This window comes from Lissotriton helveticus, chromosome 2_1 (genome assembly GCF_964261635.1).
Source record: "Lissotriton helveticus chromosome 2_1, aLisHel1.1, whole genome shotgun sequence".
In the NCBI taxonomy this organism is placed as follows: domain Eukaryota; kingdom Metazoa; phylum Chordata; class Amphibia; order Caudata; family Salamandridae; genus Lissotriton; species Lissotriton helveticus.
Window position 1 is genome coordinate 1,757,672,033 of NC_136059.1, and position 24,680 is coordinate 1,757,696,712.

Consider the following 24,680-nt stretch of genomic DNA (forward strand, 5'->3'; position numbering starts at 1 on the left):
GGTCAGCATTTGTGCACATGGGAGTGTGGGACAGAGGTGAAGATGTAGCATAGAGAGGTCCTGCACAAGTTTAGAAGAAACAGCTACTTGTAACCCTAGCTCTGTATCTTAGTTATGTTTATTGAAGTCATAAACAATAGAATAATTCCCTGCTGCATGCTGGAATCCGGGAACACCTAATCAGCACACTAATTTATCAAAGGGTGCAGAGTCTAGCATATCCAATTCTATAGAGCACCCCCCGAACCAAAAAGGTTGATTTTTGTCCAGAAAGTTTCACTAGTCCAAATAAAATTTTTAAAAAAGGATTCTTCTGGCTTTTTAAGCATATTTTCAGTAAGAATGTCTTCTCTTTTTATTAAATGTTCCTAATTTAGAAGGAGGGAAACTGCTTCTGGCCCATAGCAGGTCTATATGGCATGTCTCCAAGCTTGTAAATGCACCAAGAAATTAGAGTTTGCTCCAAAATGTACAAGAGGACTCACAAGGAAAGGGACAGAATTAGGCTTAGAGAGAAACTGGATGATTTCAGAGGGAAACAAATATGCCAGTTGGTCTAGCTTTGCCAATGTCTGTGTTCACCACTATTGGCATTCCCAATTACAGTTATTTTAATCCACCAGCATTTGCAAAGCCAATAGAGGCAATCAAACTAGTTATAAAACTACTCAAAACATTATTTTCCTAACTCTCCAGATAGGCGCCGCACTGTGTGATGCAATATGAAAACCAAATATGGTGACCATTTTGAAAATATAGAAATATGCTCTCTATGAGGCTCCTACACTGCGTGACGCAGTATGACGACCCAACGTAGTAGCCATTTTTAAAGTATAGTAGACTGATTTTTTAAATTGATTTGTATCGAATCCTAGAATCTCTGAAAAATGGCTTCTACCGTATGTAACTTATAAGAATTTTCTCGCTCCACCTTGCATTTAATAATATTTACCATCAGACTCGACCTTGTTAATAATAATTTAAAACAGGCCCAGAACTAGTGGTTGAATCCATCTGATGGTTGCGCAAAGAGAACATTTACACGTTTAATTTGAAACTACAAGTATGGCCACAAGACACTTCTGGGTAATTAACCCCATCAGAATCTGGGAGCGAAAGTACTTAAGATGTTGTTTTATACAGCGGCCATTTTGTTACCAATACAAAGAAAGGTTACTGTGATGCACTGAAGAAAAAAACGATACTTTTTGAACATTTTCTGACATGGTCAATTATGCCAGTCTTATGAGAATAATTTACAAGAAACATAAATGTATTATTATTTGAAATATATAATTGTTATATTGTGTCAAAGGAGTCTCTTAAATGAGGCATCAGTATCAAAGGCTTTCCACATATTCAATTAATTCTAGTCAGACCCCAATTACTGTTAAATATGCCCTTTTACATAGCATGAGATTCACTTCCAATATATTTGAAAGGATTTGATCAATATTTTATACCATGGGAGTGATAGTTGGTGAGACAATTTAGTTCCTTTTGAAGAATTATTGGATAACTCTGAACTTTGACGGGTGTGCTTGTTTCATCAATTTGATGTTAAGTTCCCAGATTCTCTCAATGATGATTTTTTTTATTTTATTTAGGTCCATGAGAAGATTTGTATGCAAAGATAAATTTGAATTTAGCAATGGTTTCTTTGTAATGACAGTGCGACACCATACTAGCATTTCACTGGAGCACATTCCGGTCTTTAGTCAGTAGGCAGTTTGTAGTGATGTGCACACAGAAAGACTAACTTTTCTGAGGATTATTGGAGGATGCGAGGCCGAAAAAAAAAAACACATCTTTAGCAATATTGAAAGAGGAATGCTGGCAGAGCAGCTTAAATCCACTGAATATTTCATGCGGGGAGTTTATTGGTCATTGTAATAATGTGTATTCAGAAGTATAAGCAACATGCGTTCTACAGACCGGCTAATGAAGGACTATTATGATACCATAGAGTTGGCTTTATAGTCCTTTACAACAGCATTGTCACGAAGGAGGTGACAAGAGCACAGCCGGCATGGTACTAGGAGCCGGAGTGCTCTTCAGATGAGACTCCAGCTCCGACAGCCACACATACTGATCGCGAGCAGGGGCGTCCTTAGGCATGTGCAAGCTGTGCACCTGCACAGGGCCGCCAAACCCCAGGGGCCGCCACGCCAATATATATCCTTAATATAATAATCCTCTGAGGATGGATACATATTTGCGTGGCGGCCCCTGGCAGGGATTTGGCGGCCTCCGGGTCTGTTCCACTTCCAAACACCCTGACCCACTCCCCCCCCCCCCTCTTCACTGGCCTCCGCGCCTGCTTTCCTCTGGGGGCCCCTTACCTACGCTCCCTGCCCAGGGCCACCATGAGCCTAGAGCCGCCCCTGTCACAAGGATTCCCCTCCATGTGGTGTGGCTGTGTTGACTTTCCCCACTGTCTGTGCCACACACAACAACTTACTGAAGGGCAGGTGTATGGTGCAGTCACAGTGGTTAGAGACAGGATACTGCCCCTTCTGCACCTCCACAAAGACAATGACGCGCCAGAACTCTACAAGGTGAAAATGGCTGTACCGTGGGCTAATTCAAAATGGAATTTGCCAACAAAGACAATATCTAAAGGAGGGCTGACTTTTGACACCATTCTATGTATGCTGCTCTGTGGGCTGATGTAACACGGGAACGATACTCCAACTGAGAAATGGCTAAAAGGGCTGATCCAAAGCCACTCTAGGTATATGTATTATTCCTGTCTTATCAATCATATATTATTGTTATTATGTAATGACTACGAGAGAATGGCAAGTAGTTTAAACTGTCTCTATCCCAGACCGAAAAATGACTGGAGCAAAAAGTCCAATGATGGGCATAAAAGGGTTAAAAACAAATACAGACTAAAAGAATCATTTTCACAAGCCAGAAGCCCTTTTAGACTTGTGGGAAATGGTTGAGGCTCAGTTGGTCCAGGCAATGCGTTTCTACATTATTGAGCCCAGATATAGACACTGAAGTCAATGGCAACATCTAAGTGTTTTTATGAATTCAGTGGTTGGAGAGGACAGCGGTGCGGAACCTCAGTCACCAGTCAGCTGCAGTATTAGCCCTAAAACAAAATCACACGGGCAGCAAATGTTCCATTACATGCTTTTGATGATTTTTGTGCAGATTCGCCTTGGATAAATCCCGATTACTGGGTGCCGCATATTTTGCATAACTTTGGGCCCAGTAACGTTAAATGTGTAACTTTCTATCAACTCTATGCAAAGGATACTGAGTATGTATGTCCCAAAGGTGTTATGGGCATTACTAGTGTACTATTTTCACACAGACGATTGCAACCCAAGTAAATAAGGCATGATACGATTAATGTTTGTGTAAATTACTGTTCTGATAGAAAACATTATTAGATTTCCTCCACCCCTACTTTTAACCGCCAATGGTTTTACCAACGTGACATTTCATGAGTTTTAACCATGTGGGATTGGAAGGAAGTGACATCGAATTTCGGCTGACAATAATAAAACCAGAGAAAGTCATAACAATGAAGCAGATAACTCCTCCTACAGTGAGTGTTACATTAAGATCATTATTTTGCTAAAGAGGATTCAAGGCTATTTTACATTTTGAAAACATTTTAAATAGGGTGTTGCAAAGAAGTCCTTTGTACTGCCATTTTCTGTGAGTGTTTCTGCTGCCATATGCCAGTGCTGCTTAACATGTTTCATGTTTACTCTTATAATATATCAGAATAAAGTCAATATATGCCAGAATGAGGCCATAGCCTGTCAAGGTGTTGCTCAAAGTGTCTGTTTACTTTTATCAACTGCTAGGATATAATCAACATTCCCTTCAGCATAATCTCGTCATAAATTAGAGTACTGCCATGTCAGAAAAACTGGCATGTGTAAGAGGCCCAGTATCATAGTATATTATATTAGATTAGATTCCTGAGTGTTGATTTCAGTGTGTCTCAGTCTTGACTTAAGTTCTGCATCGAATTTGTATGACCTAAGTGTTCACAGCCTGGAGTGCCTGCTCATGGGAGGATAAATCATTCTTCTGAGGCATCCAGGGGGTCTCTTGCAGTGCAGCAGCGGAACACAGCATGCAAGGTGATGCCAGCGTGGACTAAACACACAGGGCCTGAGTCACAAAAGTAAGTTATACTTTTGAGTAAGTTTACACTTTGTAGTAAATTTACAAATTTCAGTATTCATTATCCCGGAGTGTAAACGTACTAAAAAAGTGTAAATTACATGTCTCCACCCCAGAGTAATGCAATTGGCTTCCTCTTGTGTGGGTGGGTGAGGAGCTTAAACCCCTTCCAGGGCCTCTCTAAACCACTCTTACACCTCCCTTACTCATACCCTTTAGTAGTAAGTATGCTCCTTTTCCCACCCACTCTCTTGTGTCCCTCCCACATTTACTACTAAAATGTATACTTTACATGTAGTAGTAGAAAAGCTTTATTCGATTTTTGTAAAGTTAAAAATCATAAAAGCGACATCATCAAAAATCAATACATAATGTACACAAATAAAGCAGTACATAATCAAAACATAATGTACACAAATATAGCAGTACGTAGTAGAAAAATGACTGTAAATACAATATATTTAAGGACACATTAAATTTTTCCTTTTTCTAAAAACACTCTTTAAGAAACCATTCATAATAGCCACACACAATTCATCGTTTAAAAGCTGGAGATACAATAAAGCTGGGCGGCAATGATGCCAAGGCCCATGTTTATTCAAAAGTGGTTTAATCCATCGGGCTCTCTCTTTTTGATAGAAACCACAAAAACAGATCACATGAAGTGTTGATTGTTCAGCTCTCCCATCGCATGGACATTTAATAAGCTTTTTTGACCAATCAATGACATGAGGAAACGAGACAAGGCGAAAAAAGATATCAAATCTGAACCTAGTAAGTAGGAACCTGTCAAAACCCCTGGTACACCAGTTCAGATAGGGTTGCGTATTGCCCGATGTAAGTAACATTTGGTGCCGTACTACTGAAACTTTATTCAGCTCTACCCCTAACCGTAGGGATTCCAGATGATACCAGCAATCTTTCTTTAGGTCTTTCCTCGAGATCGTACAAAGCCCCTCTGGTGCTGTAAAAAGCTCAGGTTTCCCCATGTCTAGACAAAACTTTTGGATGTATGATAGCCACGCTATTTTATGAAATTTATCAAGGGCCATAACATCACGGATGATCTCTCTATTAAGTTCTAGCTCAGCTACGGTCCAAACCCTGTGCCAAAGTAATAATGGTTGCATTGCAATCAAGTCACTAATGTGTCGGACCCCCAACTCTGCGTGGCAATTAAACACAGATAAACTAAAAGGTACAGCTAAAATAAACCTTAAAAAAGCATTTTCTACAGTTTGTAAATCCCTGGTGTCTAAGATGCCCCAAACACCTGCCCCATAAATGGCTGTACTGACACATTTGGCCGAATAGATCTTAAGTAGGATTGTAGGGGGTCTTTTTCCCATCTTACGCGAGAAAGCCATGAGTGCTGCGGTCGCTTTTTTAAACGACAGAATTCTACTCCTAATTGCTGGACCCCAATGTCCCCCACCTTCAAGGACTACTCCCAGATATGGGAAGGTTTTGGTGGTCTGTACTTTTTCCCTGCGTGCAAACAGTTTACAGGTTTTAGACTTGCCCCTGGCACACGTCATCGCGAAGGTTTTTTTAACATTTAAAGTCAAGCCCCTAGACTCCATAAAATTAATATAGGCGTCTAAGGCTGACTGCAATCCTCTCTCTGTCCTAGCCAAAATGACAGCGTCATCTGCATATAATAGGGACACTACTTGTTTGGAATTGATTCTGGGTGAATCAATAACTTTAGACACCAGGACAGCCTCTAATTCATTAGTATATAAATTAAAAAGAAGAGGCGCAAGGACGCACCCTTGCCTCACTCCACGTTTCACATGAAAGGGTTTGGTGCATTCGCCGCTGGTTCCGAATCTCACCCTTGCCCTTGCCCCAGCGTAAAGTTGCCTTAAGAAAGAAATAATAGGCTCTTCTATTTTGGGGTCTTCCAACACCTTCCACAATCGATCATGCCTAACGCAGTCGAAAGCGGCACTTAAGTCAACAAATACTGCGTAAAGTTTTCTCGCCTTGGCCTGAACGTATTTCCCTTGAAGGAGTGTAAAATTCAGGACCTGTTCCACAGTACCCATCCCTTCTCGAAATCCGTACTGCACCGGGGATAGAACTCCTGCTTCTTCCACCCAGGATGATAACCGATTCAAAACAACCCTTCCCACAATCTTCATAAAAGAATCAAGAAGGGAGATAGGGCGATAACAAGAGGGGCTCTCTCTAGCTCCCTTCTTGAAGATGGGAATGATGATAGAATCGGACCAGGTCCTGGGAAAACCCAGCTCACTACTTGCGTCCATAACTCTCTTCAGTATGGGGGACCATAAGTCGACTGAATTTTTGAACAAATCGATTGGAACTCCATCTATACCTGGGGCTTTGCCTCCCCTACTCTGCTTTATAGCGATGGACATTTCGCCAATTGAAATTCCAGGTTTATTTTTTGAAAAATCCGAGGTGCCTCCTTTTCTATGCCCTCCATGTCAACTAGCTTTGTGATCCCCTCCGGATTATAAACTTCCGAAAAGAAGTTGATCCAAGAATTTTCGCTAATGGCAACCTCAAGCCTAGCATTATTTACAACGTTAAAAAATGGTGCATTAACTGCACGCCAAAATTGGGCACTGTCCTTGGATTGAGCAGCGAGACCCAAATTATTCCAAGCCTCCTGTTTGATGTTCTTCTTGCAGTTCTTTCGGGATAGACGATAGATTTTTCTGCAAGTAGCCACCTCAACCGGATCCCTGTTCTTTTTATGTAATGCAGCCTTGAGATGGGAATGTGCCCTTGAACAGGGAGCATCAAACCAGGAGTTGATCATCGGCCTGGAAGTAGATCCTCTCCCCTGTCGGGACAAATTTTCCCGGATGTTTCGTGTGATAATCTCAAAGGCTGCCAGAATCTCCTCGTAAGTGGCCTCAGCATCTTGGCACCTTTCGATTGAGGCAAGGGATCCCCTGACAATCTTAGCGAGCATAGCCTCCGCATCAATCTGACTCCATTTAATGGCATAGCCATTTGGTCTGGGCATATCACAGTTTTTTAACCATGACAATCTTTCTGTCAGTGTGTTATGCTGAACCTGTGGTAGTTTAATGGCAAAAGAAAGGAGAAGATGATCGCTAAACCCTACAGAATGAGTAGTGTAGCCTGTATACCAGGTGGCGTGACTTTGAGGCAACAATAAAGTCTATAATGGTGCCAAGCCCTCTCCCCACAAAAGTTGCACTAAAATCAACACAGGGGGAACACAATCTATTAACAAAGTCTAAATTAAAAGATGCCAGCATTTCATTCAGCGATTCACCCCCATCCAGATGGGAAAAGTGAGGAGATGAAGCTTCAACACCTGCCCCTGTAAATCCACATCCCACCCCCACTTGATCACACAAATTATGATTGAAATCCCCCCCGCAAACAATAATACAATCCCTCCCTTTTGAGCTGATAGCCCCATATAAGTCTTTGGTCAGGGAAGACACCAGATCTGCAACTAAACATTTGTTCAAATTATTATAAATGTTAATCAAGATTATATCAACCTTGGAGGCCAACCGAATTAATAAAATCTGATGGCAAGTTCCTAATTTGACTACCTTGATGTTTTCAACACCCAACAAGTTCGAAATTTATATACAGAGCCCCCCACTGTTCCTCCCACGTTTGGAAGGTAAAGCAGCAGCATGAAAAGTGCTATACCCACTTAAATGGACAGGCTCATTGGTCCAGGTTTCTTGGAAGCACAGAAATCCAAAAGAACTAACAAACTAGATTCAAGAAGAATCCAAAACCCTATCCTTAATCCCTGCAATATTACAAAATAGAAACTCGATATTCCCTTGTAAGCTAGAATTAACAGCTAGTACCCTGTTGCTACGAGCAGTAGAAGGCTCGCAAATCTGCCTAGCTGTACTAGCATCAAGGGCTTCGGAAATATTGGGGCCTGAATGACAACAAATGGCTTCAGTACTGGCTACAGGAACTACAGGGTTAACACTACCCAATTTACAAGTGGTGGCTGAATGAGTTACATCGCCCAGCCCTGGAACAATGACTGGGGCAATGACATGACGCAGCCCAGATGAAATATCTGGGCAGCTGTCAGTGGGTGCTGGAAATGAAGAAATTGTCACACTGGTTGGTGCAGAAAATATGCAACTCAGTCAGTCCACTCCCTCCAAGTCTGGCAAACTGTCGTAACGATTATGGAGGGGAATTTGGAACCGATTTAATGACCAGGAATCGGGTGGGGCACAAGGGTCCGTTAAATACTGGTTCCAAGGATCCAGATAAGCCAGATCAACAGAATATGTAGGGTTTACTGACGGCGGGACAAATGGAGATCTAAAAGCATGATGGTGTCCCTCGGGATGATAGCGTTGTCTCCTTGTATAATTAACCTGTGGGTGCCTAAATGGCCCAATTATACTTTCCACATTGGGAACCCACGATCTTGGCTTTACCACTGGACTTAACAAGGTCCTGGGATAGAAATAAGGCAGTTCTACTGGGGTAATCGAGCTGCTGCTTGTGGGGGGGACCAGTTCAGAATGTAGCTAACCGCCCTTTTATCTTTAAAACTGATTATAACAATGTCCCCTGTGAAGTTTTTTGGGCTGGGACCCAACCATGCAAGTTGCCGAACCATAAGTATTTCACCATTAAGGTGAGGGGGCATGGGCCGGTTCTGTTTTAGCCAATGAATGGCTTTATTTTTGAGTTGGACCTGGTCTTCCCTCTTGCCTACTTCTAATACTGGGACACCCGTTAAAATTACCACCAAGGGGGCCGTTTCGGGGGGCAAATCGATTCTATGTCTTTTAGGAATATGAGGCCTAACAGTGGCATCTGCAACTATAGGATTGGGTAATGGACATCTAGGTGTCACACACCCCGTAACTTCCTTATCCTGCCTTTTGGTATCGTTTCTGGGGGTAGCAGTAACCTGCGATGAGAAACTTTTAGATTGTTTGGTGTATTTCTCCTGGATCCGAGGTACAGAAACCGGGGGAGCGATACCAGACGTAGGGGCAGGAAAAGCCCCAGTTGGGCCCTTAGTACTCTTGTGGGACCCCTTATAGGCTTTCTCTAGATCATCCAACTGAACGGTTATCCTCTTAAGCCTCTCCATCAAAGGCAAGGTGAATGATCTGATCATTTTCTCAATACTCCCCAATAAGTCTAATCCCTGTTGATCTGGAGGTTGGATGGTCATAACAGGCGGAGAGGGAAAACCTAAGGGTAGGTGATCTAACTTCTTAGTACAAGGGGAGGACGTAGCTTTTTTCCCCGCGGTACCGTGCCCCTTCCTCCTCCTTTTCTTAGGCGGAGGACCGTGACAGCGGTGTACTTCCGCATCAACGGGCCGTTTGTTAATCTTAGGAGATGGCTCAGTCACTACTGGCAAAGTATCTGTCAGAAGTTCCACCTCGTTTAGGATACTAACCAGCGAGGTGGAAAAATTGGTGATAGGATTGGAAACAGCCAGGGAATCTGGGGAGATAACCCTGTCCTGAAATAATAGAGGAATACTAGAATCAAGCGGAGGCTCAGGACTCTTAGGACCTTCAACTCTATCAGTTAACAATGACAGACCTAAAAGAATGGGGGCCTCTGAGGATCTTTTACTCTTAATATGTTCAATTGAGCGGCGCCTATTAGCACGTCGCTCGGCCAAGGCTAGGTCCCTATCAACCGTGGATACCGTCCTAATGACAAAATTATCTAGCGTACCCCGTTTAGCTCCCCCCTCTACGGTCATAATAGGAATGGGTGAAGACATTTCTAAATATATAGATGTATAATACAAGTATTGGCAATAACATACAAGAAACAAAGTGGCGCCAGATAAAAGCGTTCCTTTCTTACGGAGACTACAGGAGACAGTGCAAAGTATGAAGCCCGGCCCGGCCTGTTCTTGCCTCGGAGGGCCTCAGAGGGCCCGCCCTTTGCCCGGGCTTCGCTCCGTGCGTCGTCCGCGCGCGTCCTGCGTGCGCGGGTAACGGGCTGCTTAGGTGCTGATGCTGTGTGGGCGGCGCTTCCGGGGAGAGCAGGCCAGGTGACGGCTATTCACCTCGCAGGGGCTCCTGGACACTGGAGTCCCTGCTCTTGCGCTCGCAGCCCCGTTTGAGCCTCCACAGCCCCAGACAGTCAAGGGTGAAGCGGGACCCGCGGAGCGGGTCCGGCGAACAGTTGCTGCAAAGAGATGCTCCGGCGCTGGTAAGTGACAAGGGTCCTTTCCCCTTCACGGTCTCCTCGCTGAAATATGGTTACTTTACATGTGCGGAGACTACGCAGACGGGCGGAGAACTCCACACATATTAATGTAGGCAGAACTTACATATTGTAGTACGTAATGTACTACAAAGTGAAGTTTGAGTATCAGGCCCATAAAGTCTGAACCATAAACTCACTTCCCCAGGGGCATTCATTGTAGTGTAGCAAGCTGGTCCCTTCTTGGTTAGTAGGAGAGGTGGTTACTTTGCATCATTTGTTAGTAGATCATTCAATTAAACCTCTTGCAGGATTTCCTGAGAAATATATCCAAACACCCTCCTAAAACCGCTTTTAGCCTGTTAATTACTTTGCAGCCTGCTTTCCTAATACCTCCCCTTGACTTCTGTTACTGCTAAGAAGTAGTCCCTTTGGAAAGTAATCCGAATTATCCTGGTGTAGAGTCAAATCCCCATGTTTCACAAATGACAGTTGCAACTCTAAATAACTTTAATGTGGGCTGATCTAAAATGTGAATGACAATTGCACAAACAGTGGAGGAGGGGAGTGACCCAATGCTCCCTTTCTCCATTATTACGTGTTGAGTTTCTACCATCTGGCAGACATGTAAAAGTTGCCGAAACGAAACACACCACTAACACGACAGTATGTTTTATCTTAACTGAAAAAATGCGGTGAAAAATAGGCTTTGATTTTCTAAAAGATGATGTAGAAAATTACACTTTTACACACATTTCCATAACCAACATTTTTTCAGCACAAATTAAAAATAGGATTGTCGACTGCATTTTATTTCTGTAAATCGTTGCAGATATTTGTTTTAAATATGAGTACATGGCACCCTCGTGTGGTCATTCTCTGCCTTCAGAATGTTTCTTATATCCAACATATGGATCATAAGGCAAAAACTATTTCGTTGTGGTCATCATGAAATAATAATATACTGATAAATATAACATAGTACACACGCAGACGTGCAGGGTGTAATATGTAATTTATTACCATCGTTGGAGAGATCTCATAATTATTATTAGGAGAGTTGTTTTTCCGTGTAAAGTAATTTTTACATTAAATCTGCGAGGCAATAAAAAGTGTTCTCGTGTCAATTTTGCTGTACTATAGTAATCAAATCATACCTCTGCAATGTAGTAATACGTGTGTCAATGTATGTATATTAGTAAGTACAGTTGCTCTAAATAACATCTGTTATTTGACCAGAAAAAGAGAGAGAACGGGAGTAAGAGAGAGAATACATACAAGGTAACTGTAATATGGTCCAATATTGAGAGTGAGGGGTTCTGGTGTCATCATAAACCATGGACCACAAGGCTGAGTGGTTTGTAAATGTCACCTGAACCCTGAGATGGCAATATAAGACCCTATGACAACGGTTACCCATTATTTATTTTTACATTACATGTTTATTTGGGGTAGTTAACTTGAAAAAGCTGTATTCTTCAAAGTGTGCTAACAATGGTCACTGATTGGAATTAGACTGCTTTGGTTACGCTTACCTTTCGTTAATAAATTGTTGTTTGTGATTTTGTCCCCGTCCGGTACGACCAGATAACCACAGTTGCTGCTTCGAACTTTGAAGCATTATTTTTATTTAAATATTGAAAATTTCATATCTCCGGTTCTACTCAATGATTTTTTGTTGATTTGGTGTCAAATAATGTATTAAAATGTAGTCTATTTTTCTAAATTGGTGTGGGATTTTTCTTGTATTGTGTTTTCACTTTATGGTTTGTGTGCTGCATAAATACTTAATACATTGCCTCTAAATTATGCCTGATTGCTTTGTGGCAATCTACCAGGGGTTAAGCACAGGTTAATTTGGGGTTTGCTTGTGTTTCACCCTGACAAGAATCATGGTTGCTGCTGGAGTACGGTTTCACCACGGGAAACATCATTTACCACGAACGCATTACCATGCTTTACGTTTACAACGAGTCACTTACCACGCAAACGTATTTTCACCGCGGGTGCATTCCACGAACGTTTTTACAACGCAAGCTTCGTCCTGCGTGTATATCATTAGGTGAAAGGGACAATAAAAAGGGGGGGGTTGGGGGGGTCTCCCCCCCTAAAAAACAAGCGGATTTAAAAAAAAAAAGAAAAGTTTAGAAAAAAAACGCTATTCAGTGCCAAAGGAGAGAAAGGAAAGAGCCTCAACAACGACGTGGCGTGTACGTCCACATAGAAGTCCTATCTCTATTTTGAAAGACGTGTTTTGACGCTGGTTATCGTAACGTAAATATGGCGGAGTATAGTCTTGAGTGCTCAAATGCTGCGTGGTAAAGACACATGCGTAGTAAAATACGCGTGGTAAAGCCATGCGTGGTACAGGTAAGCGTTGTATTATCATATATTCTTTCACCACCCTCAACCAGTAAGGAAAGGTTACACACCTGTAGACATAGTTCTGCATTGTAGGAACCTTCATTGAAGTCGTAAACCTTGAATAATTCCATGCGGCTTGCGCGGATCCCAGAACACCTTCTACATATATTAAAAGAACCCAGAAAAAAAACATTGAATAGTGTTCATCATAGGGAGTCATATTCCGCATAGTCACTGTGTAGACTGTCAGAGACGTATTTTCCTGATGAATGCTGGAGGAGAAATAACTGGGAAAGTATATACCAATGAAGCCTTTAAACTTGCAACACTATGTCATAGAAAAAGGCTGCCCATAACCACAGACAGCATGAAAAGGAAAAGATAGCCGGATAGGCTATCAATGAGAACCTTAAAAGGGAACCTGTACCTTTAAGGCCGACAAAGGTACCCCAGCCCACAATGAACTGCAGTAGCAGTTTTCCTGCGAGTGTCAGTTCTGTTTTACGCAATGCACAGGATACAAAAACACACTGACAGCCGGGGAGGAAAGGAGGATGCCTTATGTCTTCAATGAAGATTCCTACTATGCAGTCTAGGTCAACAAGTATGTAACTTTTGCTTCTGTTTCATAGGATCTTTATTATTAGTCATAAACCTTTAATACAGTAGCAAGCTGAAAGAAAACTCCCACACTGCGGCTGTCAGGTATCCATAAGCTGTGAATCCATCAAGATATGATATTTGATTGTATTTTTAGAAAGCACAACATTTGCCCAAGGGCGTCCTGGCGCTAGCTTCTGCAAAACAGAGATACCATATCACATGGAAACCCTATAAAGATCAAAATAACCATGTTTTCAAATGTTTCCTAAAGGTCATTAAATCCTGCTGGGCTCTGAGGTGTGCAGGTAGCTGGTTCCAAAGCTTGTAAGTGGAGTATATCATCCTTCTACCACCCCATGAGGTACTGTAAATTCTAGGTACTCTAACCATTTTAGAGGTTGCTGACCTAAGACATTTTCCCGGATTATACCAGACAAATTTACTCTTTATGTAGGCTGGCCCGGTATTATGGAGGGCACTGTGTGCTGTACTGCGTCCCTTAAAACAACTCTCTTATTTATTGCATGCCAGTGGAGCTCCACCAGGGCCTTGGTGACTGAATCATCTTTCTGAACTCTGTGCTTTTTCGAGGAGCCCTGTTGCATGCCCAAATAAAGGGCATTGCAGTTGTTGAACGATGAATCTTGCAGGACACCACATGACTAGGATAAAGGGGTGGAAATAAAATCTCCCAATGCTGTAAATTGCTCTCTTATTGAAAGGAAAGAGCATAGGATACCATAGTAAGTAATGAGTCCAGGCCTATTAGGACAACTTAACTATTTGAATAGATTTTTCAATGTTTCTTGTCCAAATTTTAACTCGGCATGACGATCAGTTTCTAGACAGTAGTGTCTAGTAAATGTGTGTAAATACATCCAGGTAGCTGCTTTACAAATGTCCAAGACTGGAACCTGCCTAATTCTTGCTGCTTTCCCTCGGGAGACGACCTTAACTACGCGGGAGTTTCACCGTGGTAGGTTTACAACGCGGGTTTTACAATGCAAGTCGTTTCAACGACTTGCGCTGGAGAGCGCTGTAAGCTAAGGAATAGTACGATTTACTATCCAACACCTTCCCTACTGCACGTAGACTGGTGTTGGAATAGTAAATCGTACTGTCCCTAAGTCCAGCGCCCTCCTGCGCAGGTTGTTGAAAAGACTTGCGTTGTAAAACCTGCGTTGTAAGATAACACGATCAACATGATCACGTAGTATCATCATACATTCCTTTCCCTCTTGTAGAGTGAGCCTTAGGCTTGCCTGGCAAAGGCTTTTTTTAAATCTGGTAGCAAAGAGAAATGCAAGAAACTATCGATCTAGCTACGGATTGTTCAGTGGTCACTAAACCCTGTCTTAAGGAACCAAAATTGATCAACAGCTGGGTTGTTTTTCGAAAAAGTTTGGATTTATCTAAATAGAAAAAAGTACCCTTTTAACATCAAGAGAATGCAGCATTCTCTGCTGCAGTTGTAGGATTTGGAAAAAACACAGGCAGAGTGATAGATTAGTTAATATGGAATTCGGACACTACTTTAGGTAAAAAGGAAGAGTGAGTATGTAGAACAACCCTATTGTGATAGAAAACAAGTGTTGCAGTATTGACTTATGGATGGGGTCGATTGAAGGTCCCATCAATTTTGATAATATCAAGTTCAATTCCCAAGGAGGGGAAGGTCTCCTAACTGGAGGAAAGACTTTCTTCACAACTTCCGAAAAGTCTTTGACTACTGAACTCTTAAAGAAAGACTGTTTTGTTGGTGAATTTCGATATACAGTTATAGCTGCTAAATGTGCCCTAATGGATGATAACTGCAGGCCTGACTTGTTAGGTACCGTAAGTACGAGAGGATGACATTTTCCTGTACTTTAATAGGATCATGGTTGTTAGTATGACACATTATGCAGAAACGTTTCCATTTAAAAGCATAGCAAGCTCTTGTGGACAGATGTTTAGCTTCTTTTAAAATGTTCTGGGAGGCTCACATGGCCATACTGGGTGATCTCAGGAGCCATGTTGCTAAATTAAACAATTGGATTGTTGGGTGTAGAATTTTGCCCTGAAGTCTGGAGAGGAGATCCGGTCTGAGTAAAAGGCGCTTGTGAAGTTCTATGGACAGCTGGAGGAGATCTGTGTACCACCACTGGCTCAGCCAATCCGGAGCAATCAGTATCATTGCGATGTGTGACTTCATCAATTTCTGAATTACTTGTGGTAGGAGTGGAATTGCTGGAACGGTGTACACAAATGGAGTCGACCAGTTTATCAAAAGGGCACTGCCCAGAGACTGCGATTCTAGAGCCCTGGCCGCGTGGTCTAGGCATTTTTGTTTTGGGCGGTGGCAAACAAATCTATTGTTGGATTGCCCCATTATTCGAAGATGTCCTCAACTTCATCGTGGAGAACCCACTTGTGATTTTCCTCATGAAATCGGCTGAGAAAATCTGACTCTATGTTCTGAGCTCCTGGTATTTGAAAAGCTCTGATGGAAAGCCCTCTTGCTAAAGTCCAATGCCACATTGTTTGAGTTTGTAGAGACAATTGTCTTGAACTTGTTCAACCTTGTTTGTTTATGTAAGACATTGCAGTGGTGCTGTATGTTTGGATCATTGGGTCTTTTGATGTGAGAGATGGGAGAAAAGCTTTGAGAGCTAGATGTACAGCTTTCAGTTCTAACAAGTTTATAGAATAGGAATTCTCTTTTCAAGAACAATGAGCTTGAGTGGTAAGGTGGTTCATATGAGCACCCCATCCTGTCAGTGAGGCGTCTGTGAAGATGGTTTGAGGTGGTGTTTCTTTCTGAAAAGGAATCTTGTCAGAAGTTTCTGTGGCTTGGTCCACCAAGTGAGAGAATGATGTGCATTCTCAGTTAGGAAAATGTGTTCTTTGTGACTGCTGATCCTGTAGGCAAATCTGGAGAGGTCTCATACAGAGATGTGCATTTGGAACTATGGAGATGCATGATGCCATTGATTCCAGAAGAGATGCTACCTGACGAAAAGTTGGCTTGGTCTTCTGCAGGAGTTGTTAACAATTTGTTTTGATTGCTAACACTCGCTCCGCCGAAGGAAACACTTTCTCTTTGAGTGTCTAATGTTGCCCCCAGAAAGGTGAGGCACTGGAATTGTGTAGAGATTGATTTTTCTGAAGTGACTTGTAGCACCAGCTTTGCTAGGAGAGTTGTTGTGGTAGTGTAGTCTTTCTGTGCTTTGGCCAGAGAGTCTGCCCTTATTAGCCAGTCATCTAGGTATGGCTACACGAAAATACCTTCCTTTCTTAGATGTGCTGCCAGCACTGTCATACATTTAGAAAAAGGTTCAAGGGACTGATTTTAGACAGAAAGGGGGGTACAGGGTTCTGAAAGTGGTCTGCTCCTACTACAAATCTCCGGAACTGTCTGTGACGGGGGATGATTAGAATGTGAAACTATGCATGTTGGAGGTCCACTGCACAAAGCTGATCGTTCTTTCGTAAGTGTGGGAATATTAGATGAAGTGATAGCATTCTTTTTTGATAAATTTAATGAGGAGTTTGAGATCCAGGATTGGCTGAAACTGTTGGGAATGAATTTTCTTTTGAACAAGAAAGTATCTTGGGTAGACCTCCTTGTTGATCTTATTCAGTGGGACTTTTTCTATTGCTTGTTTTCTGCACAAGAATGGACATTTCCCGTTGAAGTTGTGTAAATGGGCCGATGTGACTTGTTGTGGAGGGGCTGAAGGTGGGGTGTTTGTGAAGCGGAGTGCATATCCACTTTTTATCTGTTTCCACTCTTTCGGAAAATAATTCATTGCTCACCTTACAGGAGTGGGAAACTGCACAGGAGTCTGTGTTTCTCACTGTTTGGTGTGAGTGGAGTTTTTGCCCTTGGTCTGCGAAGGTTTGTGTGGAGAAGATCTTCTTCTCTGATACCGGTTGTGGAAAGGTCTTTGCACTTGCCGTTGTTGTTGCAGATATTGGTACTGGTAAGGCCACCTAGGGGTTTTAATCCTATTGTAGTAATATCACTGGTCTCTGGGTTTGTACTGCTGTTTAAAAGCCTGCTTTTGTTCTTCAAGGCCAACTGCTTTCAGCGTTTCTGCCACGTTCTTCATTCGGAGCATTTTCTCCTCCGTACGCTGTCCAAAAAGAGAAGAAAAAGAAAAAGGCAAGTTGGCAGTTTTTTACTGGGCATCTGGCTTTACAGATGAGTCTGAGCCAAGAGGTTCACCTCAGAGAACTGACATGAAGCACTGATGGATTGGATGGAGATTAAGGAACCTTCATTGATCATCTTGAGGCAGTCTTGCTGTCTGTGACTTTGCAAGTCAGGCATGAATGCTTCCATGCCACCCCAAATCTCTCAATGGTATCTGCACAATAATGCAGCTGAATTGGCGTTACGTAAATGTGTAAAGGCTGTACCACATGTTTTCTTGCCAATGGCATCCATTCTTTTACTATCTCGATCCACAGGTGCTATGGATTCTGAAGCCGAAGCATGAATTCGCCGTATTGCTGTTGCAATAATAGAAAAGAAATCTGCATCTTCTTGCGGAGGCCTGTATTTCTTTAACAACCTAGGTGTTGCTGTTTTTTTACTGTGGCTTGTGTTAAAATAAATTCCTCGACAATATCCATGATACCTGAGAGAAGAGGTCTCTAGGTAGCTCTTGGTTGTGGTCTCCAAGATCACGGACACTGTTGGTTGAGGTGTGTCAAATGTGATATTGAGCTTAGATGCTCCTCTCACAAGGGTGTCTTGGAACGTGATGATGTTATCTACTGGTAAAACCCTGGTTGGAGACTAAGCTGGAGAGGTTGGTGTGTTTGAAGTTGTATCAGGAGATCTAGACCTTGATCTTGAGGAACAGGTCATGGATCTTCCAAGTAACCGTGATCGTGGTGATGGTGATCTAATCGGAGATGGAGCCTTCTACTTCCGAATCGGAGACATAGATGTTGTTCTAGAAAACTGTGGTATTGCAGATAAACTTAAAGATTGTAAATGAACCTGCACAGGGTTGTTGGTTGAAATCTTTGGTCGAATAGATGAAAGACCAGTATCTGGTTCAGGATATGAGGCCTCAGAGCTGGGATGACCCTGACCAGTGAAAGGAAGATGAAATCTCCGTCTGAGGACTCACAACGTCGAGAGTGGTGTTATCGGCGTCGTACATATTCTTTTTCGCAGAGCGATACGTCTCTTCGATGCTGAGTGGGTCTGTGTCTTCGACGTAGACTGCTGGAACTTCGATGTGGATTAATGTTTAACTTCGATGTGGATTGATTAATTGATAAAATCTATGCGATATTCAACTCTACTCCAGCCGCCTCAACTCACGCTGCTCAAGCTCCTTGCAACTCTCCTCCGGTTATTACTCCTTGCTCTTTGCCTATCACCACCCCACTTCACGCTTGGGATCCTATCTCCCCCGCGCTTCTAAAAAAGTATCTTCAGGACATCAAATCTGGCTCCCCCCTTGACCCTCTGCCCCCTCAAGTTCTGAGTTCCCTTGACCCAGCCCTACTCCACATTATTTTGGACGTCCTGAACGCTTCCCTAACAGAAGCGATTGTCCCAAACGAATGGAAGCACGCAATGGTGGTACCATTACTAAAAAAGGCCAACGCAGACCCCAATAATCCTTCCAATTTTCGCCCTATTTCTTTGCTTTCTTGCTTTTTGCAAGATTTTGGAGAAGCATGTTAATTCTTTATTGTCTTCCTTTGTTGAATCCACCAATTTTCTTCATGGTTCTCAATCCGGGTTCAGGGCTGGTTTCTCCACGGAAACAACTCTCCTTGGCGTGTCAGAAACCATCAGACGCCAAGTGGATAATGGTGAGACGGTGGCACTCATTCTGCTTGACCTGAGTGCCGCTTTCGACACCGTCTCCCATTCCATCCTATTGTCCACCCTGGAGGCAGTTGGTGTCGGTGGTACCGCCCTGGCCTGGATCGCTAATTTTCTTTTTGAGCGCACATTTCAAGTTTTTTCTTCCACATCTGTTTCATCTACTCTCCCTTCCCCTCCCGGTGTTCCCCAGGGGTCTATTCTTAGTCCCCTTTTCTTTAACCTGTACGTGAGGCCGCTTGCTTTCCTGGCGGAACAAGCTGGCCTCACAATTTATTCCTACGCTGATGACACTCAAGTCATCTACTCTCTCTCCACCAATAAAAACCTCCCCTCTTCCTCTCTTCAATTTGGACTGAAACATATATCGGACTGGATGTTGAAGCACAAACTAAAATTAAACGGGGATAAAACAGAGCTGCTCCTGTTTGGCTCAGACACCTCTCTCTGGGGCCCACACCATTGGCCTCCAGAGATGGGTCCTCTTCCCATTCCATCTGTGTTTGCCCGCAATCTTGGTGTGATCTTCGACAACCAACTCACTTTCAAACAACACGCTGTGAAAGTCTCAGCCACCTGTACTACCATCATCAGGTGGCTGAGAAAGATCACCTGGATGTTACCTGCGGACACCTTGAGGACCGTAGTCCAGGCTCTTGTCATCTCACGCCTGGACTATGGGAACATCTTGCTCCTAGGTGCTGCCAAAGAGGTAATCAAGAAGTACCAGGTGGTACAGAATATGGCTGTCCGCTTGATCTGTCACCTTCCTGCCCGATCCTCGGTCGCGCACCATATGCGGAATCTGCACTGGTTGCGGATTGAAAGCAGAGTTAACTTCAAAGCACTCTGCTACATGCACAAAATTATGACTGGTAGAGCCCCTTGCTATCTCTCTGCTCTGGTGCAGCAATACATCCCCCCCGCACACTTAGGTCTTCGACGCAGAATAAATTTAAGATTCCGCGCATCAACAGAGCCAAGATGGGAGGACGCTCGTTTTCCCTGCTGGCCCCATCCTTATGGAATTCTCTTCCTCAATCTCTGCGCACTGAATTGTGCTTTCTGAAATTCCGTAAGGGAATAAAAACTTGGCTTTTTAACAACTAATTTTATGATCTTATGATCCTCCCTCCCTTTCACCGTTCAGTTTGCTCTAGCGCCGGGAAACCTCCGGGTAGCTGCGCGCTCAACAAATGTAATTATAAATAAATAAATAAAAATAAATGTGACCTTAATGTCAAGTGATGTAATTTTTATGCCAATCAATGTTACCTTGACGTCAAGTGATGGGATTTCTACGTTGATCGAGATGGCAGTACTGTCGTGGTCTTCGGCGTCAAAGATAATCCTGCTGTCGTTTTAGACATCGAACGGTGAAGGTGGTGGAGTACCGTCAACCTTCAAAGGTGAACAGGATGGAGCCAAACCTCTCAGCAGCAACGTCGATGCCCTTGATGTCGGCGAATAGCATTGATGGGAGTGATGTCGGTTCCGGTGTCAAGAGGGAGACTTTTAGAACACAAATCTCCTTTTATGGGAGTCCACAACTGTTCTTCTCCGCTTTTCAGGAGACTGGTAGAACTCTCTATTCTCCTCCTCTCCTGATATGCTTTTATGTTTCCATCCAGTCAAGCAGCCTGATACCTTCTCTGTCCTTTAGGGTTCTTTTAGACATTTTGCTGCAAATGTCAGAGCCTGTAGTGAGGTTTGAGGTGACAAACACATATGGGCTTCAGAACTCACCTTTTTTCTGTCACAGGAAGGACATTTAGTGAAGATAGCAGACATTCTGCCTGAAACGTGCTTCAGAAATCATGAAAAAATGGATGTACTTGACAGAAGAAGTAGTGAAATGTCAAGTAGTAAGCTTTTAAAAAAGCTGAAAAGTTTTTGGAAAACATTTTAGGTGAGAAAAACACCTGGGGTTTTCAGAGATCCTGCCTGAAGAGGCCATAAAAAAGAACTGGTCCTTACAGGCAAACTGCCACTGCCGTGCATTGTGGGATGGTGGACCTCTGGGGTCCTTAAAGGTACAAGTTTCCTTTTAAGCTTCTCAGCGATAGCATATCGGGCTGTATTTTTTTTCTTATGCTGTCTGTGGTTACAGGCAGATAGTGTTGCAAGTTCAAAGGCATTATTGGTATATATCTTCCCAGTTATCTCTCCTCCAGTATTCACCGGGAAAATACATCCCTGACAGTCTATACTGCGACTATGAGGAAAATGACTTCCAGTGATGAACACTATTCAATGTCTTTTTCCTGTATTCGTTAAATATATATGGAAGAAAGTGTTCTGGGGTATGCGCAAGCAGCACAGAATTATTCAAGGTTTATGATCATCAAGGAAGGTCCTACGATGCCTAAATCACTTTCCTACAGGAACAGTTAGGGAAACAGTTTATGTGCATATATGTTTCCCACTTATAGTTTGACATCCCACTTCCTCCGGACATGATTTCAAGTTCATTTTCATTTTAAATCCTATAAAATGTAATATAAGTTGAAAGCCAGCATTTTGGCTTTGTCAAACTACAGGGCATAGGACATAAGCAGCTGCACACAAGACAGAAGCTTTGAGGTAGCTATTCATTTCGGCTCTTCAAAAACCCAGAACTATAGTCATACAATGAGTAAAACCACATAATGCAGACAATTCAACTAGAAACAGTGATTGTACTCACTGACTAGATGATTCTGCTCTGGCCTTATCTCCATCTCCTTCTTCATCCGTGGCAGAATCAATTCCACTCTCACCTTAAATGAAGAAAGTAAGACTATCATCACATCTGTTGTTAATGAAGTTACTGCAGATATTTAAATGATACCATTTTTGTAATTAAATATAGCTCTTTTGCCAAGATGGTGCCGAATTTAAAATAAAGGAGCTGACTAACTGAAGTGCAGAGTCTAATATAAGACTAAACGTGTATACAAGTGGAAAAAATTGTAGCTGCAAAGAAGAGCAGAAGAACCATTTACTTACCTTCAATGATGCTCTTTTTGGTCAAAAGAGTGGGACGGGTATATGGAAACATGCGTCCTGCAAGTCTATGGATGCCATCCAGTCTCCTGGGTCCAGCAATGATAAGACCTGAGCCAGGATGAGCATTTCGAACCTAACATTCTTAAGAAAAGAGTTCAGCGGGCCGAGGTCTAAAATAAGCCTAAGATATCGGTCTTTGGAAAGAGGAAGTAAAGCAAGCAACCACCTCTTCTCTTCTATGCTCGGAGTCTGGCACCAATTCAATGGCACCCCTGGACAACAAAAGGTTGACTTCCTGCATCAGAACTGCAGAGTGCTCCTCCAAAAGTCACTCCAGTGTGAGAGGAAGGTAGGGTAGAGATTAAAGAAAAGGCAGGGCAAAGCCCCTTTGAACAATTTGCGTGACAAATAAGTCCGACATAATGAATTTTCAGACAGGGAGCAAATGCTGTGTTATGTCTCCTACTGGCTAGGCATAAGTCTGAAAGATCAAACTAAAGCTGCTTGGTAGCCACTATAGCAGGGAAGAAAGAAGTGGAGGACATGCTGTCCTTGCTAGATTGAGTAGTTTGTGCCAGTGCTTCCACAACCTCAAAATGAGTGTGTAGGTTGTTGCAGTACATATTGGGAGGGCTGGTGTTGTCCGTAAACCAACAAAGGAATTAGTATTGACCTTAATTTTTGAAGGTGAACAAACAGGCTCTCCAGTGAATAATGCTTACTTAGGAAGTCCAGGTCGGCAAGGGCAAGAGCTCGACCAGCCCTAGTTCCCCTGGGAGAATTCTTCAGAGGCGCCATGTCCTGCCTCATAAGCAGCTTCTTCGGGAAACTAAAGAGCAGCCCCCTGGCCAGTTGCTGGTTGAGCAGCAGCCTGACAGCCAGCGTAGCAGCCTAACCGCCAGAAGCCCGCGTCTGCCGCTAGCAGCACCAATCGCCTGCATACGCCCTTAATTCTTTAAGTCCTCACAGTTTTCTTCAATTTCTCGTCACACAAATACTGCATTTGAATCGGCAAAGTCTGCTTTCTAAATTAAAACAAATAACACGCCAATTCCGCTCATTATCTCCTCCGCTCCAAGGACGAGTAATAATGAGTACCGCCAAAGTGTGGAGAGGCTTCCCGTGGGGTAAGCTCCGTGGCGGTGTCAGCTCGCCATCTTGCTTCTTGCTGGGTATGAGTGGACACGAGTGGGGTGGCAGCTGCTGCTGAGAACAAGGCGGAGAACAAAACTGGAGGTCGGTCCTCGGTAAGCCGATACTGCGTCTGTTTCAGACAGGAAAGGCTGCTGAGCTGCTCGCAACCGGGTTGGTTAGTCAGACAGATGACAGTAACAAAATATCGGAAACATTGTTGGAAGTAGTACCGACGTTAGGGTTACACTGAGGCCGGTGCTGGTGTTGGTGTTTTTATACAGAGAGCAGCAGAGACTGATGTGTTTATAGAGGACAATCAGGCTATTCCTATACCAGTGAATTCGCCGGATGTGGACAGGGATGTGGACAGGGATGTGGACACGGATGTGGGCGAATTAATGAGTCAGTCCCTTATGGAGCTGAGGGGTGGACTATCTCAGAATAATGAACTGGGGCTCGCAGTCAGCAATGTAGCTAATAATGTTGGCGCTGATAGTGGTGAGACACAGAATACTACCTTGGAGGAATGGGAAGAGCTGGCGTCCCATAACGACGATATTCTGGCAGCTTCAACAGTGGAAGTGGGAGTAGGAGCTGGAGTCAGACCAAATAGGACCGATCCTGGAAAGAAAATCAAAGCAAAAAATAAAAATAGGAAAACAGCCCAGAGGCAGGATAATTTACAGAGTTCATCCCAAATCAATATGCATGGGAAATGCAATTCAGAAAATAGCTCTCTTCGTAAATGGGTCCAAGCTAGGGGGGGAGTGAAAAGTATGGTTTCCCGAATCTCTGGCAACAGCCCTAATGACAATAATGCTGAAAGCAACATGGCGAGCAGTAATCCGGTCAGAAAATGAGTTGAGGAAGGGCGTAGTTCCGCTGAAAGTCGAATTGAGATGGGGGCTAGCACTCAACTGACATCTACCACAGCAACTACAGCTGCACCAGTTACAGCGGACACAACTCAGTCCTTGGATATCCGGGCTGATTCTGATCCGACCCTTGCCTCGATAATGCAGTTTTTGAGAGATCAATGAACTGATGCTCAAGGTCATTATCCGCAGGCAAAATTAGACACAGACAAGATGTCACAATTTCTGCAGGAGATGTCAGTGAAAGTTGGGGCTCTCTCTAGTGATGTATTAGATTTACAACAGAGGGTTGGAGAGATGGAACAAACCGTAAGCCTTACATGGTCCAGAAGCACGCTAATCAAATCTCTACCCTTCAGCTTAAGCTTGAGGATTTAGAAAATCGACAACGTCGCCATAATCTGCGCTTATTTGGTGTTCCTGAAGGAGCGGAAGGAGCAGATCCCAGGGCCTATCTTGTACAGTTATTCCAAAAAGCTTTTCCTGACTTATCTGATTGGGATTGGGATTCTCAGCGGCAGAGAGTACACAGGCTTCCG

At 43.2% G+C, this 24,680-nt stretch overlaps 1 protein-coding gene across 3 annotated transcripts in view; it reads right to left on the reverse strand.

Annotated features, from left to right (window-relative positions):
* CAAP1 (caspase activity and apoptosis inhibitor 1) overlaps window positions 1-24,680 on the reverse strand; it is a 247,472-nt gene that overhangs the window by 105,303 nt on the left and 117,489 nt on the right. For all 3 annotated transcript variants that reach the window (XM_078676708.1, XM_078676706.1, XM_078676707.1), the window contains exon 5: window positions 21,831-21,903. In XM_078676708.1, coding sequence (XP_078532834.1) covers window positions 21,831-21,903 — 73 coding nt within the window. The remainder of the gene's footprint in view (window positions 1-21,830; window positions 21,904-24,680) is intronic.